This window comes from Salarias fasciatus, chromosome 14, assembly GCF_902148845.1.
Source record: "Salarias fasciatus chromosome 14, fSalaFa1.1, whole genome shotgun sequence".
Classification (NCBI taxonomy): Eukaryota; Metazoa; Chordata; class Actinopteri; order Blenniiformes; family Blenniidae; genus Salarias; species Salarias fasciatus.
In genome coordinates, this window is record NC_043758.1 from 2,016,975 (window position 1) to 2,034,578 (window position 17,604).

At 52.6% G+C, this 17,604-nt stretch overlaps 2 protein-coding genes across 3 annotated transcripts in view; one reads left to right on the forward strand and one right to left on the reverse strand.

The window, feature by feature from the left end:
• Window positions 1–17,604, forward strand: part of LOC115400121 (P2Y purinoceptor 14-like) — a 234,482-nt gene that overhangs the window by 154,469 nt on the left and 62,409 nt on the right. The window lies entirely within an intron of this gene.
• On the reverse strand, window positions 398–16,672 carry LOC115400127 (fibroblast growth factor 12-like). Of its 2 annotated transcripts, none has more exons than XM_030107799.1 (5): window positions 9,990–10,203; window positions 6,642–6,752; window positions 5,485–5,588; window positions 5,182–5,380; window positions 398–627 (listed from the first exon to the last, which is right to left on the reverse strand). In XM_030107799.1, exons 1-5 carry the CDS (start codon window positions 10,186–10,188, stop codon window positions 458–460), a joined length of 783 nt encoding a protein of 260 aa, XP_029963659.1. In that variant the 5' UTR covers window positions 10,189–10,203; the 3' UTR covers window positions 398–457. The 2 variants fall into 2 exon arrangements, with proteins under 2 accessions (XP_029963659.1, XP_029963658.1); XM_030107798.1 differs by lacking the exon at window positions 9,990–10,203 and adding an exon at window positions 16,579–16,672 and having other exon boundaries at window positions 433–627.

The following is a 17,604-nucleotide window of genomic DNA, read 5'->3' on the forward strand; positions in this document are numbered from 1 at the left end:
TGTGAGTGGGCAGTGACTGGAACGACCCGCGGACCCCCGGAGACACACGATGAGGAGGGAGAAACTCTGCGCTCTGATTGGACAGAGCGGGACGGCGGGCGGGCGCGTCGCGGTGACGGATGACGGGTGGAGTTCTACATGGCTTAAAGCTTGGGAGTCTGTCTCCGTCGGGACGAGGACGATGATGGACATGAAGAGTAGCTGTGCTCGCCTCGCGGGCCTTTTTTGCATAAAATGTAAATCGTCCTCAAACAAGCCCCTCCCCCTCGCCGCCGCCCTCCCTCAGAGAAAACTTGTCCCAATATTTTTTTTAAGCTTTTTTTTTCTTTGTTTTTGTTGTTGTTGTTGTTGCTGTCATCGTCATGGCGATCGTTGTGGTTGTTGTCGTCGTCGTGGTGGTGGTGGCTGTCGGACAGAGTTCGCTGCCTCCTCCTGCTCCTGCGGGGGGCGCTGCAGGCTACGAGCCGTCGCGCTCTGTGAGCTCGTCCTCCTCCTGCTCCTCCTGCTGCTCGCGCTGCGCCCGCTCCACGCTCTGCGCACGCCTCTCGCTGTTCAGGGTCGGACTCCGCGACGACTTCAGCAGCTTCTCCTCCAGCTCGTGCAGCGACGGCTCCTTGTACATGCACACTGCAGGGGCAAGAGGGGGGGTCAGTACCACTGCAGGGGCAAGAGGGGGGGTCAGTACCACTGCAGGGGCAAGAGGGGGGGGGTCAGTACCACTGCAGGGTCAAGGGGGGAGGGGGGTCAATACCACTGCAGGGGCAAGAGGGGGGGTCAGTACCACTGCAGGGGCAAGAGGGGGGGTCAGTACCACTGCAGAGGCAAGAGGGGGGTCAGTACCACTGCAGGGGCAAGAGGGGGGGTCAGTACCACTGCAGGGGCAAGAGGGGGGGGGGTCAGTACCACTGCAGGGTCAAGGGGGGAGGGGGGGTCAATACCACTGCAGGGGCAAGAGGGGGGGTCAGTACCACTGCAGGGGCAAGAGGGGGGGTCAGTACCACTGCAGAGGCAAGAGGGGGGTCAGTACCACTGCAGGGGCAAGAGGTGGGGTCAGTACCACTGCAGAGGCAAGAGGGGGGTCAGTACCACTGCAGGGGCAAGGGGGGGGTCAGTATCACTGCAGGGGCAAGAGGGGGGGTCAGTACCACTACAGGGGCAAGGGGGGGTCAGTACCACTGCAGGGTCAAGGGGGGAGGGGGGGTCAATACCACTGCAGGGGCAAGGGGGGGTCAGTACCACTGCAGAGGCAAGAGGGGGGTCAGTACCACTGCAGGGGCAAGGGGGGGGGTCAGTACCACTGCAGGGGCAAGAGGGGGGGTCAGTACCACTGCAGAGGCAAGAGGGGGGTCAGTACCACTGCAGGGGCAAGAGGGGGGGTCAGTACCACTGCAGAGGCAAGAGGGGGGTCAATACCACTGCAGGGGCAAGGGGGGGTCAGTACCACTGCAGGGGCAAGAGGGGGGGTCAGTACCACTGCAGAGGCAAGAGGGGGGTCAATACCACTGCAGGGGCAAGAGGGGGGGTCAGTACCACTGCAGAGGCAAGAGGGGGGTCAGTACCACTGCAGGGGCAAGGGGGGGGTCAGTACCACTGCAGGGGCAAGAGGGGGGGTCAGTACCACTACAGGGGCAAGGGGGGGTCAGTACCACTGCAGGGTCAAGGGGGGGGGGGGGGTCAATACCACTGCAGGGGCAAGGGGGGGTCAGTACCACTGCAGGGGCAAGAGGGGGGGTCAGTACCACTGCAGAGGCAAGAGGGGGGTCAGTACCACTGCAGGGGCAAGGGGGGGGTCAGTACCACTGCAGAGGCAAGAGGGGGGTCAGTACCACTGCAGGGGCAAGGGGGGGGGTCAGTACCACTGCAGGGGCAAGGGGGGGGGGGTCAGTACCACTGCAGAGGCAAGAGGGGGGTCAGTACCACTGCAGGGGCAAGGGGGGGGTCAGTACCACTGCAGGGGCAAGAGGGGGGGTCAGTACCACTGCAGAGGCAAGAGGGGGGTCAATACCACTGCAGGGGCAAGGGGGGGGGTCAGTACCACTGCAGAGGCAAGAGGGGGGTCAGTACCACTGCAGGGGCAAGGGGGGGTCAGTACCACTGCAGGGGCAAGAGGGGGGGTCAGTACCACTGCAGGGTCAAGGGGGGAGGGGGGTCAATACCACTGCAGGGGCAAGGGGGGGTCAGTACCACTGCAGGGGCAAGAGGGGGGGTCAGTACCACTGCAGGGGCAAGAGGGGGGGTCAGTACCACTGCAGGGGCAAGAGGGGGGGGGGTCAGTACCACTGCAGGGTCAAGGGGGGAGGGGGGTCAATACCACTGCAGGGGCAAGAGGGGGGGTCAGTACCACTGCAGGGGCAAGAGGGGGGGTCAGTACCACTGCAGAGGCAAGAGGGGGGTCAGTACCACTGCAGGGGCAAGAGGGGGGGGCAGTACCACTGCAGGGGCAAGAGGGGGGGGGTCAGTACCACTGCAGGGTCAAGGGGGGAGGGGGGTCAATACCACTGCAGGGGCAAGAGGGGGGGTCAGTACCACTGCAGGGGCAAGAGGGGGGGTCAGTACCACTGCAGAGGCAAGAGGGGGGTCAGTACCACTGCAGGGGCAAGAGGGGGGGGTCAGTACCACTGCAGAGGCAAGAGGGGGGTCAGTACCACTGCAGGGGCAAGGGGGGGGGTCAGTATCACTGCAGGGGCAAGAGGGGGGTCAGTACCACTACAGGGGCAAGGGGGGGTCAGTACCACTGCAGGGTCAAGGGGGGAGGGGGGTCAATACCACTGCAGGGGCAAGGGGGGGTCAGTACCACTGCAGAGGCAAGAGGGGGGTCAGTACCACTGCAGGGGCAAGGGGGGGGTCAGTACCACTGCAGGGGCAAGAGGGGGGGTCAGTACCACTGCAGAGGCAAGAGGGGGGTCAGTACCACTGCAGGGGCAAGAGGGGGGGTCAGTACCACTGCAGAGGCAAGAGGGGGGTCAATACCACTGCAGGGGCAAGGGGGGGTCAGTACCACTGCAGGGGCAAGAGGGGGGGGTCAGTACCACTGCAGAGGCAAGAGGGGGGTCAATACCACTGCAGGGGCAAGAGGGGGGGTCAGTACCACTGCAGAGGCAAGAGGGGGGTCAGTACCACTGCAGGGGCAAGGGGGGGGTCAGTACCACTGCAGGGGCAAGAGGGGGGGTCAGTACCACTACAGGGGCAAGGGGGGGTCAGTACCACTGCAGGGTCAAGGGGGGAGGGGGGTCAATACCACTGCAGGGGCAAGGGGGGGTCAGTACCACTGCAGGGGCAAGAGGGGGGGTCAGTACCACTGCAGAGGCAAGAGGGGGGTCAGTACCACTGCAGGGGCAAGGGGGGGGTCAGTACCACTGCAGAGGCAAGAGGGGGGTCAGTACCACTGCAGGGGCAAGGGGGGGGTCAGTACCACTGCAGGGGCAAGGGGGGGGGGGTCAGTACCACTGCAGAGGCAAGAGGGGGGTCAGTACCACTGCAGGGGCAAGGGGGGGGTCAGTACCACTGCAGGGGCAAGAGGGGGGGTCAGTACCACTGCAGAGGCAAGAGGGGGGTCAATACCACTGCAGGGGCAAGAGGGGGGGTCAGTACCACTGCAGAGGCAAGAGGGGGGTCAGTACCACTGCAGGGGCAAGGGGGGGTCAGTACCACTGCAGGGGCAAGAGGGGGGGTCAGTACCACTGCAGGGTCAAGGGGGGAGGGGGGTCAATACCACTGCAGGGGCAAGGGGGGGTCAGTACCACTGCAGGGGCAAGAGGGGGGGTCAGTACCACTGCAGAGGCAAGAGGGGGGTCAGGACCACTGCAGGGGCAAGAGGGGGGGTCAGTACCACTGCAGAGGCAAGAGGGGGGTCAATACCACTGCAGGGGCAAGAGGGGGGGTCAGTACCACTGCAGAGGCAAGGGGGGGGTCAGTACCACTGCAGGGGCAAGGGGGGGGTCAGTACCACTGCAGGGGCAAGAGGGGGGGTCAGTACCACTACAGGGGCAAGGGGGGGTCAGTACCACTGCAGGGTCAAGGGGGGAGGGGGGTCAATACCACTGCAGGGGCAAGGGGGGGTCAGTACCACTGCAGGGGCAAGAGGGGGGGTCAGTACCACTGCAGAGGCAAGAGGGGGGTCAGTACCACTGCAGGGGCAAGGGGGGGTCAATACCACTGCAGGGGCAAGAGGGGGGGTCAGTACCACTGCAGGGGCAAGAGGGGGGGGTCAGTACCACTGCAGAGGCAAGAGGGGGGTCAGTACCACTGCAGGGGCAAGAGGGGGGGTCAGTACCACTGCAGAGGCAAGAGGGGGGTCAGTACCACTGCAGGGGCAAGGGGGGGGTCAGTACCACTGCAGAGGCAAGAGGGGGGTCAGTACCACTGCAGGGGCAAGGGGGGGGGTCAGTACCACTGCAGGGGCAAGGGGGGGGTCAGTACCACTGCAGAGGCAAGAGGGGGGTCAGTACCACTGCAGGGGCAAGGGGGGGGTCAGTACCACTGCAGGGGCAAGAGGGGGGGTCAGTACCACTGCAGAGGCAAGAGGGGGGTCAATACCACTGCAGAGGCAAGAGGGGGGGTCAGTACCACTGCAGAGGCAAGAGGGGGGTCAGTACCACTGCAGGGGCAAGGGGGGGGGTCAGTACCACTGCAGGGGCAAGAGGGGGGGTCAGTACCACTGCAGGGTCAAGGGGGGAGGGGGGTCAATACCACTGCAGGGGCAAGAGGGGGGGTCAGTACCACTGCAGAGGCAAGAGGGGGGTCAGTACCACTGCAGGGGCAAGAGGGGGGGTCAGTACCAATGCAGAGGCAAGAGGGGGGTCAATACCACTGCAGGGGCAAGAGGGGGGGTCAGTACCACTGCAGAGGCAAGAGGGGGGTCAGTACCACTGCAGGGGCAAGGGGGGGGGTCAGTACCACTGCAGGGGCAAGAGGGGGGGTCAGTACCACTACAGGGGCAAGGGGGGGTCAGTACCACTGCAGGGTCAAGGGGGGAGGGGGGTCAATACCACTGCAGGGGCAAGGGGGGGTCAGTACCACTGCAGGGGCAAGAGGGGGGGTCAGTACCACTGCAGAGGCAAGAGGGGGGTCAGTACCACTGCAGGGGCAAGGGGGGGTCAATACCACTGCAGGGGCAAGAGGGGGGGTCAGTACCACCGCAGACGTAGGGACACAGAGAGAATAGTGAGCAGAGTGTCTCACCCTCGATGGGTCTGGGGACGAAGTGTGAGCAGGGCTTGGTCTTCTTCACCCGGTTGCCCTTCATCACGATGCCGTCCTTGTTCAGGCCGAGGAACCAGGCCCGGCCCGACTCGTGCTGCCGGTACAACGTGGACGAGTAGATGACGTAGTAGTTCTCGAACACCGACTCCTTGAACTTACACTCAGCTGTGAACACATCCTGACACACACACACACACACACACACACACACACAGGGAGAGCTGTCCTGACAGTGTTTGCAGGGAGAACTCGGAGGAGCAGCAGGGCGTGGAACCGTCTTACCGATGTGTAGAGGAACCCTTCGGCGTTCATGGCGGCGTAAAGTCCAGCTTTCACTCCCTGGATGGCCACGACCCTCAGACCCACCGGGATCAGGTTGAAGAGGGCTGAGGGCAGAGGAGGGGCCTTGTGTCAGTCTGGAGGGGAAGCAGGGCTCTGATACGGGGAGGGGGGGCATGGGGAGGCATGGGAGACACACCCCCCCACCCCGATCGATGCTGAACTGCTGGATATTTTCTCACATTGTTTTCTCTTTGATTTGATTCAGTCAGAGTAATGTTGAAAAGATGATGATACATCCATCATCAGGATGGATGGATGGATGATGGATGGTTGATAGATGGATGGATGAGTAAATGGGTAGATGATGGAAGGGTAGATGGATGAATGGATGGATGGATGGGTATATGATGGGTGGGTGGATGGATGAATGCATAGATAGATGATGGATGGATGGATGGATGGATGGATGGATGGATGGATGGATGGATGATGTGATTTGATTTGATTTTTTTGGATCCCATTAGCATGGCAATGCCAAAGCTATTCTTCCTGGGTCCACACAACATCCCCACAATGTGTCGATGCAGCCGCACCATCTACAAAACAATCCATATACAAAAGCAACACAAAACAAAAAACACCAAACAACACACAACACAACAATACACAAACAAAACAAGCCCGCTCCCAGGTCAGCAGAGGTACACAATATTCACACATAGATCTACACACATCATGTATATTGGTCACACAAAACTCAAATTTCTTTTGCCCTTTCTGATTACACCCAACGCCGTTGAAGCAAAAACCCTGATTTAACAATTAAAATTTAAATCAGACTTGACAGTCTCCCATTCATAACTGTTCATGTCCAGAACCATTTCTGTTGCAAAGCTGCATTTTAAACCATACTTGTAATTCCAACTGACCCATGTGAAGTCTCTATGATACACAGATGATTTTTGACTAACTTCTTGAAAATTATTTTGCTGTTTTGCTGTAATCTTACCACAGTTCCTCTTGATAAAAATGTGACTACAGTTACTCCAGACTGTAATCTGATTACAGTTACTGCTAACTACAATCTGACTAGAGCCAGCCCTGGCTGTAATCAGATTACAGCGATGGCGTTACAGCCGTGTCTCCTGCAGACTCACTGTTGTCGCTGTTCTCGTCTTTGTTCCCGCCGATGGTTCCATCAGGAAGCATCTGCAGGAAGAAGCCCTGCTCGCTGAACAGACGCGTCACGATGCCCTTCAGCTGCGGCTCTGCAACACACACACACACACACACACACACACACACACACAAAGTTACATTTCAGAATAAATTGTTGCAGGTGTTCTGTAATTGTCAGGGTTCTCCAGGTTGTCCAACAATGGATATTTATATAACACACACACACACACACACACACACACCTTCAGAAGTGTGTGTGTGTGTGTGTGTGTGTGTGTGTGTGTGTCAACACGCTTCAGGAAGTGATGTGGGCCAGAAGATCGCAGAAATAGACCAGAAGACAGACACACTAATGTGGAGCAGGCTGCTGTGCCACTTATCCGCCCTTCCATTCATCCACCCAGCCATCCATCTACACATCCATTCATCCATCCATCCATCCATCCATCCATCCATCCATCCATCCATCCTTGTTGATCTACTGAGCATGTGCAGAGCAGCTCTTCACTCTGGCCGTGGTGTGATCCGGGACCAGTAGCAGCGTTTCTGTCATCTACTCAGGACGGGTCCTGAGCCTTTCTGGAAAGTCTTGTGTTTTTCCAGCTGTTTCCACGGCGACAGAGTCACAGCGATTTCCAGAAGTTCTGTTTTCAGCAGCGTCAGGCGCCGCAGACTGAGAAGAAGACACGTCACGTCGATCCAGGATGTTTTGACTGAACCTGAGCGTGAAGCTGACGCCTGGCCGACTGCATGTGTGTGTGTGTGTGTGTGTGTGTGTGTGTGTGTGTGTGTGTGTGTGTGTGTGTGTGTGTGTGTGTGTGTGTGTGTGTGTGTGTGTGTGTGTGTGTGTGTGTGTGAAGAGCAGCTGTGAGTTTCTCACTTCAGGTGGAGACACCTGGTCACACGCTGCAGGATCACAGCAGAGCTGTGACGACAGCCCAGCAGGGGGGGTCAGCGTTCACCCTGAGGCTGGCTTCATTCACCTCAGACTCATTCAGGGCTCTGTGTGATTAGTTTGTTTTGTTTACGGAGCTCGAGGTCACTGAAGACACTCCCACTCTGTCTCCATGGAGAACGGGAGACGGAGAAACTCCAATCAGACTTCAAAATGACAAATTTTGAAGTCTGATTGGACTGAGTTGTGCACTGTAACCAATATGAGTCTCAGATTCAGTCTCCACTTTGTGCTGGAGCCCGGTTCGAGCCCCGGCTGTGTTAGGAAGGCCATCCAGCTGAAGCTGGCTTCCAGCGACCGATGACCGTGAGCACAAGCCTTGAAAAAGAGGGAGTGAAGGTGCCGCGATGGAGACGACGCGACAGGAACAACGATGCGACAGAGATGACGCGACGAAGACCACGTCATGAAAACGACGCCCAAGACTTCGCGACATCAGCTCTTGTTTTCAGTTTCAACCCCTGACTGTATATAAAAGATGGGCGGAGCTAACGTGACGTCCCCCACAGCATTCTGAATTCCCGTTTTGCTTATTTGAACAGGACGTCTCCATATTGAATGTTTGAAACCAGATGTAAATGTGACTGGTTCAGCCTGTCACATGACCGCATCACGTTTCCAGAGGAGGCGCTGAGATTGGTTGATAAATTTGAACTCCTAAAGTCAAATCAACAGATGACTGTCATGAAATCAGAGTCTGGTCGAGACGACACAGTTGATGAAACTAGCGATGGAGACCAGAACATGCTCTGAAACCGGGAGGTTTATGTGTTTATATGCACCCTGATAATCAGCATTTTTGAGTGGGTTCCAGTGAGACCCGGGCTCTTTTTGAAACCAACATCATCTCCCCCTGCTGGTACTTCACTGGTATTACAGCTTTCCTGCACTTCAGCGTCATCTTCATGCTTTACCAGCGGAGGCTGGTTGAACACGACACTCTGAGGATGTTTTCCTGAAACGTTTTACTGAAGCATATCAACTGAGTTCTACATCATCTTCACTATGATATCTTCATCAATCATCATCAGCATCTTCTTCTTCATCATCATGATCATCATCGTCTTCATCACAGTGATGCTTTGGATCATCGCGTTTATTAAAGATTCTTTCAGACTCAGTGAATCTTTTCCTTCGCTGCACTTCTTTATTCATTTATTTATTTTTTTCAGGACACAAACAGGAGACTAAAAGGTTCTTCTGTTCTGCTGAGAAGTGAAAGTTGTTCCTCGGGGAGACGCCGTCTGTCGACATCCCGCGCTCGCAGGCTGGAATCACACTCCCGGTGTTTCATCAAATATTCAACGTCTTTGATGAAAATTATGCAATCTTTAATCCAGCTGCTGGCAGCGCTTCAGTTCTGCCTGCTTTTAGACGGAGGAGCTCTTTTATTTACATAACCTCCAGCCACAGAGCGACTCGAGCACCACACACCAGGAAACAGCCGCAGAACCCAGAAGAACCTCAGAACCCGGCTGCTCCGCGACACTCACTGGAAGACACTTCGCTTCGCTTTCTGACAGATTCCTCAACTTCAAACAACGTCACTAAATGCGTTGACTTCAGACTTGAGACGTTAGCACACTCCTATTGATCAGCTATGAAGGAAGAAGCTTATTTTCAGCTCATTTGAAACTTTTTCAGTGCTAAAGACTGGGTCTTCACCCCTGTTCTTGTCATGGTATGTATGTGCACTTTGTAAAAGGTAACTACTTGTTGCTTTCATATACTACCATGGAGAAAGAATAAATGAAATGAAATGAAATGAAAGTGGATCAGTGCTGAGAAGCTAAGCTACCGTTAGCAAGTAACATGTCACCAACAAATTCAAGTCTTAAGTGCAATGCTAGCCACCAGCTAACTCTAGACATGTAGCCAGCAGCTAACTCTAAACATGTAGCCACTAAACATGTAACTACAAAACCTCAAAAGAATTAGATAACTTTCCATGCTGGGTCCTACGACTACGTTTCTCATTTGAGCGTGAAGGAAAACATGTTAACATGATCATGTCCTACTAAAACCCACTGTCCACACCGCATGAAATATTTACAATATTCTATAAATCCTGCAAGTTTCATTCCCATTACTGCACAACTGAAGGATGGACACTGTGGCTCCGTCAGAGGAGCAGTTTGGCCTCCATCCTCCGTCCCCACACATCAAGGATCACAGATGTTCTGCAGGTGTGAGGAGGAGAGCAGGGGAGGTCCTGCCGACACAGAGGAAGAGTCTGCTGACGGTGAGTTAAAAGTGGGAGTTCCTCCATGTGAAGCAGCTGGAGTTAATGGTGCCCCGGTGGCTCCTGCTTGTCCTCCTCCATCCAGCAGGAGGTGCTAGTGGCAGACCCCATCTTGCTTTCGTTACTCACCTGGTTTCCGCCGGACGGGCCGTTTCTTCCCGCTGCAGAAGCGGACTTTGCTGAAGACGCTGAAGATGTGGCGCTCGCACAGAGAGCGGGGGTCCTTGCTGGGACTGGAGCGCCGCTTGTTGGTGGCGACCTTGTCGCTGTTGGTCTCGCGGGCCTGACGCTTCTGTCGGATCAGCGAGCTGGCGATGGCCGCCGCCATTGTCCCCGACAAGAGGGAGGGAAACGCGTCCGAGCTTCAGTTTGGAGAGGGACAGGACATGCCGGCGGGGGGACGGCAAAGTCCACCGAGGCTTCCTCCTACAGGAGACTCATGGGGTCCAGCAGGAAGCAGAACCTGAGACCCGGGCTGAGGAGGAGTGATGACAGGAAACTCTGCAGAGCTGGACGGGAGTCGTCACTGAACGAGCTGAGAAAGCAGCAGATTCCTCACGTTTCAGAGCATGTTCAGATCAGGCAGGTCACATCCAACGACGAATCCAAACGAGGTTTCCTCAAACACCCGAGACGAGTTGAAGACCCCGTCAGAAGAACACTAGGAGCGCCTGGAGGTTCTGCCGACTGCGGAGAAACGGAGCGCTGGTCCATGGCTTCACGGCAGCTTCAGGAGATAAAAGCATCGCAGCAGAGGCGGAGAGAGTCTTTCTTCAGGAGAAACCCTGAATAATTCATTCGGTTTTGTTCTGAATCGATGGGTTTTCACTCAGCTGCTCCGAGCACGTGGCTGCAGGGGCTGCTGGGATTTCCACCTTCGTGCGTCGGTGATGAGACCGCGAGCGGAGCGACTCCAACCGCATCCTCACGCCTCCCGCTGCATTCCGGCACCAGACCGTCCGCCGAGAAACCGGAGCGACGGAGCAGAGAAGATCCACCGAGAGGCTCCGGACGACTGACTGCAGCTTCAGCGCTGCTGCTGCTGCTCCTCCTCCTCCTCCTCCTCCTCCTCCTCCTCCTCCTCCTCACTCAGCCCGAGAGAGAGTGGTGGAGAGATGGGAGGTGGAGGTGTGGAAGAAGCTCCTAAAAATATTCTGCCTGATGTTTCATGTTGTTCCCACATCGCAGCGTCTGCACGACTCACAGAGCCGCCCTCCTCTCGCCTGTTTGAACCACAGAGCTTCAGCACCAGCAGGAGGCGCCGTTCAACACCATGAAGACACCAGAGCATGAAACTTGACAGCGTCAGGGTGGATGTAGTCATCTGGTAAACCACGGCAGAGCATCACCAGACTCCCCTAACCAACCAGAACTCCGAAAAACCAACACCGAATGAACCAGAGCTCTACTGACCAACCAGAACTCTACTAACCAACACTGTACGAACCAGAGCTCTACTAACCAACACCGTACGAACCAGAGCTCTAAACACAACACCGTACGAACCAGAGCTCTAAACACAACACCGTACGAACCAGAACTCTAAACACAGCACCGTACGAACCAAAGCTCTACTAACCAACACCGTATGGACCAAAACTCCACTAACCAACACCGTACGAACCAGAGTTCTACTAACTAACACTGTACAAAACAGAGCTCTACTAACCAACGCCGTACGAACCAGAACTCTACTAACCAACACCGTACGAACCAGAGCTCTACTAACCAACACTCTACGAACCAGAGCTCTACTAACCAACACCGTACGAACCAGAACTCTAAACACAGCACCGTACGAACCAGAGCTCTACTAACCAACACCGTACGAACCAGAACTCTAAACACAGCACCGTACGAACCAGAGCTCTACTAACCAACACCGTACGAACCAGAACTCTAAACACAGCACCGTACGAACCAGAGCTCTACTAACCAACACCGTAGGAACCAGAACTCTAAACACAGCACCGTACGAACCAGAGCTCTACTAACCAACACCGTACGAACCAGAGCTCTACTAACCAACACCGTATGAACCAAAACTCCACTAACCAACAACGTACGAACCAGAGCTCTACTAACCAACACCGTACGAACCAGAGCTCTAAACACAGCACCGTACGAACCAGAGCTCTACTAACCAACACCGTAGGAACCAGAACTCTAAACACAGCACCGTACGAACCAGAGCTCTGTTAACCAACCAGAACTAAGAAAAACCAACACCGTATGAACCAAAACTCCACTAACCAACACCGTACGAACCAGAGCTCTAAACACAACACCGTACGAACCAGAGCTCTACTAACCAACACCGTACGAACCAGAGCTCTATTAAACAACCAGAACTAAGAAAAACCAACACCATATGAACCAGAGCTCTACTAACCAACACCGTACGAACCAGAGCTCTACTAACCAACACCGTACGAACCAGAGCTCTACTAACCAACCAAAACTCTACTAACCAATCAGAAGTCCTCCAACCAACACCGTATGAACCAGAACTCCATGAACCAGCTCTATATGAACTAAAACTTCACTATCCAACACCGTGCAAACCAGAACTCCTGAATTAAGACTGTGTATACCAGAACTCCTCTAACCAACCGGAACTCAATTAATCAACACAATACAAACCAGAACTCCACTAACCAACACCGTACAAACCGGAGCTCCAGAATCAAGAATCAACACTGTATATGCCAGAACTCCTTTAACCAGCCAGAACTATACTAACCAACACTATATGAACCTGAACTTTACTAATCAAAACCAGCACTATCTCTGCCTGATGAGTGTTGGATGTTTTCAGGAAATACTTTCCACACTTTGCTCTGGGACCCGAGTTGGCGGCACGTGTCAGTGAACGCACCGCGGCGCTGAATGTAGGCCTGAAGTCCCAGCAGAAAAACTGGGTCAGCGCCGTAAATGACTAACGTTTATTTGTGTCCTCGAACCTGCTCGCTGGGACCGAGGCAGAGGAGCACCTCATCTTCATCACTGCCCCCACCTGTGTGACACCACTAAATCCACCTACCCCCAACACACACACACACACACAGACGCGCACAGGAGATGCCCAGGATGTGCTGATTAATGAGGTCTGATAGGTTTAATATCTGAGAGCGAAGGACAGGAAATCCACCGAGACAGCAGATCCATTGATCCCACCATGTGTGTGTGTGTGTGTGTGTGTGTGTGTGTGTGTGTGTGTGTGCTTGAGAGTTCAGGTATGTTTCCTGATCAATAGACAAAGTGCTTCATCAGAGGGCAGCAGAAAGTCAGAGGTTACTTGAACGGCAGCGAACACATCATGTCAACAACAGCAGAAGACACGTACTTTTATTTTCATCTAATTTAAATCTGTTGATTTGATGACATTCATTACTATTTAGTTCATTTTGAAATAATCAGATTTTATCTGATCCTTTTTTTCACTTTTATCAAGGAAATAAAAAAATAAAATGAAATGGAGAACTAAATCAGTAATTAATAAATACTATGAATAATGATTTACCCTGAAAAAATATTCGGCTTTTTAATTAAATGTATTTCTTGAAGTTATCTCGCCGGTTTAGTGGTTAAGTCACATTATAGAAACAATCGGATCATATTATATTTAACATGTGGATCCAGATCAAAGCTGGTGTGAACAGGTTTTGGAGCTAAATTGAAATAATCAATTACCTGTTGAACGATTTGTTCCATTTGAGCTCAGAAAGCATGTTTTTGAAGAACCAAACAGGCCGTTTGTCCTGGAGACACACTGACACCTGCTGGACGAGAAGAGAAGTGTGTATTTCTGTGTGTGTGTGTGTGTGTGTGTGTGTGTGTGTGTGTGTGTGTGTGTGTGTGTGTGTGTGTGTGTAAGTGTGTGTACGTGTGTTAAATCTTTGATGCTGAATATCTATTTCAGGATGTTAAGCTGTTTTAAAATTCATGATGGTGAAAAACAAAAAGCTTGTATGTTACACACACACACACACACACACACACACACAGATCCATCAAGTGCACTTTATTGAAGAACAGGGTGTGTGCTGCATGTCAGGAAGATAACGTTCTAAACGGACGTCAGTGTTTCGCGGCTCCACCTCACATCAAACAAATTCTCCTGCAGTCTCCGGCCTGGTTTCCATGACAACATCACAAGTGATTGTTTGCGCATTTCTAGGGAGCGTTGTTAACACCCGTTTCCACGGCAACAAAGAACAAAGTGTCTTCCAAAAGTTCCACGTTGGGAGCCGATTTCTGTTTTGATTGGCTCCAAGCATGGTTGCCCTGGAAACGAACACCCAAAACATCACCAGGAATCGTTGCCATGGAAACAGGATAGTGGTAGGCAGTGATCACAAAGAGAAGCAGGCAGGTGAGGAGCGGACGCCACCCGGTGGAGCACAGTTAACATTACGCCCCCACAAACAACCTCAACAACAGCGTCAAACCGTCACTGAGCTTCTTTGAGCGGAACAGCAGGAAGGCGAACAAGACCACCGTCGGCCCCTGTGAGCGGGCCCCTGTACGTCGGCCCCTGTGAGCGGGCCCCTGTACGTCGGCCCCTGTGAGCGGGCCCCTGTACATCGGCCCCTGTGAGCGGGCCCCTGTACGTCGGCCCTGTACAGCGTTGGTTCTCAGCTGCTCAGACAAAAATACTCGGCACTGTAAATAATCTCAGACTTGACCGTGAAGGTCGAACAAGCTAACTTTAGCCCGGTGTTGCGAGTCTGTTTCCACGGTTACCGAGCTCAAAGTGTGCCTTTATGACACTGGAGCTCCCTGAGAAAACACACACACACACACACACAGTGTCTGAGTCAGATTACACACACGTCGCCCTCTGGTGGTCAGAATAATTGTGACTGAAGCAATCAGGATACAAAGTCTGAAAAGTTCTATTCATGTGTTCATTCAGTCGAAATGTTTATACAGTGATGTGCTTCTATAGTCAAAGGTAGTGTGTGCATGTGTGTGTGTGTGTGTGTGTGTCAGTGAGATCTGAGACAGTTGAAGTGAAGGTGTGAGGCACTCGGAGACGGTCATAAATGTTAACACTGATATTTATAATCTTCCATCACACGCACACACTTGTGAGCATGCACACACACACACACACACACACACACACACACACACACACACACACACACACACACAGGTGTGTATTTGCATGTTTTTTCCATCTCTCGTTGAATCAGTCATTTGCATGGCAGCAACTGATTCAGCACCAAGAGTAACAAGTCTTCTTTCTCCTGCTGAAGGTTTTAGGATTTACTGACAACAATTAAAACAGAAAACACCGCCAACAAAGCAATACTGTCAACATCAACAACACCAACATCACAAACAACATCAACAATATCGCTAATGACAAAATCAACAATCAAATCAACCATAACCACACCACAAAAGCATCAGCAGCAACATCATCAGCACCGTCACCAACACCATCAACAATATCATCAACAACAAAACAAAAACAATATCACCAAAACTAACAACATCAACGACATCAACCATATCAACAACATAATCAACAACAAAACTTTGCCAAAATCACCAGCAATATCACAAACGTCATCAGTAACATCGAAGACATCAACAACCTCAGAGAGAAGGAGCAGACCCAGAGTCAGAGGTGGCAGCTTTCTGTCCACGTCACCAACAATACCACCAGCATCATCAACACCATCACCAGCTGTTAGGCCACAAACCACAACAGCAACAGCAGCATCAACAAGAAAAGCAACAGAAACAAACCCAACATCATCCACAGCACCAACAATAGACGGAGCGCCGTAATTGGCTGCCTGGGCGTCTTTAAAACCCAAGCAGTTTCATTGTAACTTGTAACTTCGGTAACTTGTTGCAATGACAATAAAGACTATTCTGATTCTGATTCTGATACTGTCAACATACAAATCAACAACACCGTCACAAACACCATCAAAATTATCACCAACATCATCAACAACATTACCAACAGTAACAACAACAACACCAACAGCTATGCCACAAACAATCCAGAAACAAACTCAACATCACCGACTACAATGTAACCCACAACAACAACAGGAACATCATCAACACTGATGGCATTAACATCAACATCACCATCAACGAGGTCATCAACATGAACACTGATGTCAACAATGACATCATCAACATCGACATCATCAACAATGTCATCAACAACATAATCAACGACATCATCAATGACACTATCAACATCGATGGCATCATCAACATCATCAACAATGACATCATCAACAATATAATCAACGACATCATCGATGAAGCCATCAACATCTATGGCATCATTAACAACGACATCATCAACGACCTCATCAACATTAACATCTTCGACGATAACATGACCATCAGGCCACAGAGAAAATTCAGCTGTTTGTATCTGTGATGTGACTTGATGGTCAGAAGAGGTGCAGACTGACACACACACACACTCACACACACACACACACACACACACACACACACACACACACACACACACACACACACACACACACAAACACACACACACAAACCTTACACTACTGGTACTTTCTGACTGGTTTAACCTGGGTGCACTCCCCTGCTCCTCTTCCTCCTCCTCCCCCTGCTCCTCTTCCTCCTCCTCCCCCTGCTCCTCTTCCTCCTCCTCCCCCTGCTCCTCTACCTCCTCCTCCCCCTGCTCCTCTTCCTCCTCACTCACCCTGCTGGCTGTTCTCTCGCAGGTCTCCTCCCTCCTCCTGCTCCTCTGGTTCTCCCTTCCTCTCCCCAGACAGGAGCCTCCTCAGCAGGCTGCAGTAACGTGTCATGACGCCACAGGTGAACCCGGTGACCAGGTCAACTGGTAAACAGGTGACCCGGTGACCAGGTCAACTGGTAAACAGGTGAGACCGACACCGCAGCCTCACACACACTGTCACACACTGTGGTTTCAGCAGAGCTCAAACCAGAGACTTGACCACACCCCCTGTGATGTCATGTCCACCTCCCCCTGAAGACCACACACACACACACACACACACACACACACACACACACACACACACACACACACACACACACACACACGTTTGTATTTCTATCCTTGTGGGGACCTTCCATTGACTCCCATTCATGTCTAGCCCCTAACCCGAACCCTTACCCTAACCCTAACCCACACCAAAACAAAGCCTAACCCTAAAGAAATGTTTTTGCACTTTTACTTCTATTAAGTAACAACAACATGGTCAAGAAAACACTGTTTCCCCTCATTAGGACCAGAAAAAGGTCCCCACAAGGCACGTCGTGCCAGGTTTTCCTATCCTTGTGGGGACAAAATGTCCCCACAAGGATAGGAAAACCTGGCACAATGTGCACACACACACACACACACACACACACACACACACACACACACACACACACACACACACACACACACACACGCGTTTGTACAGCTATGTGTTGTGAGGACACTCATTGACATAATGCATTTCCAGCCCCTTACCCTAACCCTAACCATCAAAAATTAATGCCTAACCCTAACCCAGACCCTAAACGTAATTGGAACCTTTAAACAAAAATCAAGTCTGAACCCTCAAAAAGGCCAACAAAGGTCTGTCGAATAGTGAGGACCGGCCAAAATGTCCTCACTTTCCGAAAATGGTCCTCACTTTTAAGGTTAAAAACCCAATGTCCTCACAACATATAGCTGTACAATTACACACACACACACACACACACACACACA

Excerpts from the sequence above, each read along its gene's own strand:
- LOC115400127 (XM_030107799.1), bottom strand. The coding sequence starts at position 10,188 with ATGGCGGCGGCCATCGCCAGCTCGCTGATCCGACAGAAGCGTCAGGCC. Across the intron at positions 5,589-6,641 it reads AGACGAGAACAGCGACAACA|CCCTCTTCAACCTGATCCCG; the intron begins GTGAGTCTGCAG and ends CTCTGCCCTCAG. Across the intron at positions 628-5,181 it reads CGTCCCCAGACCCATCGAGG|TGTGCATGTACAAGGAGCCG; the intron begins GTGAGACACTCT and ends TTGCCCCTGCAG.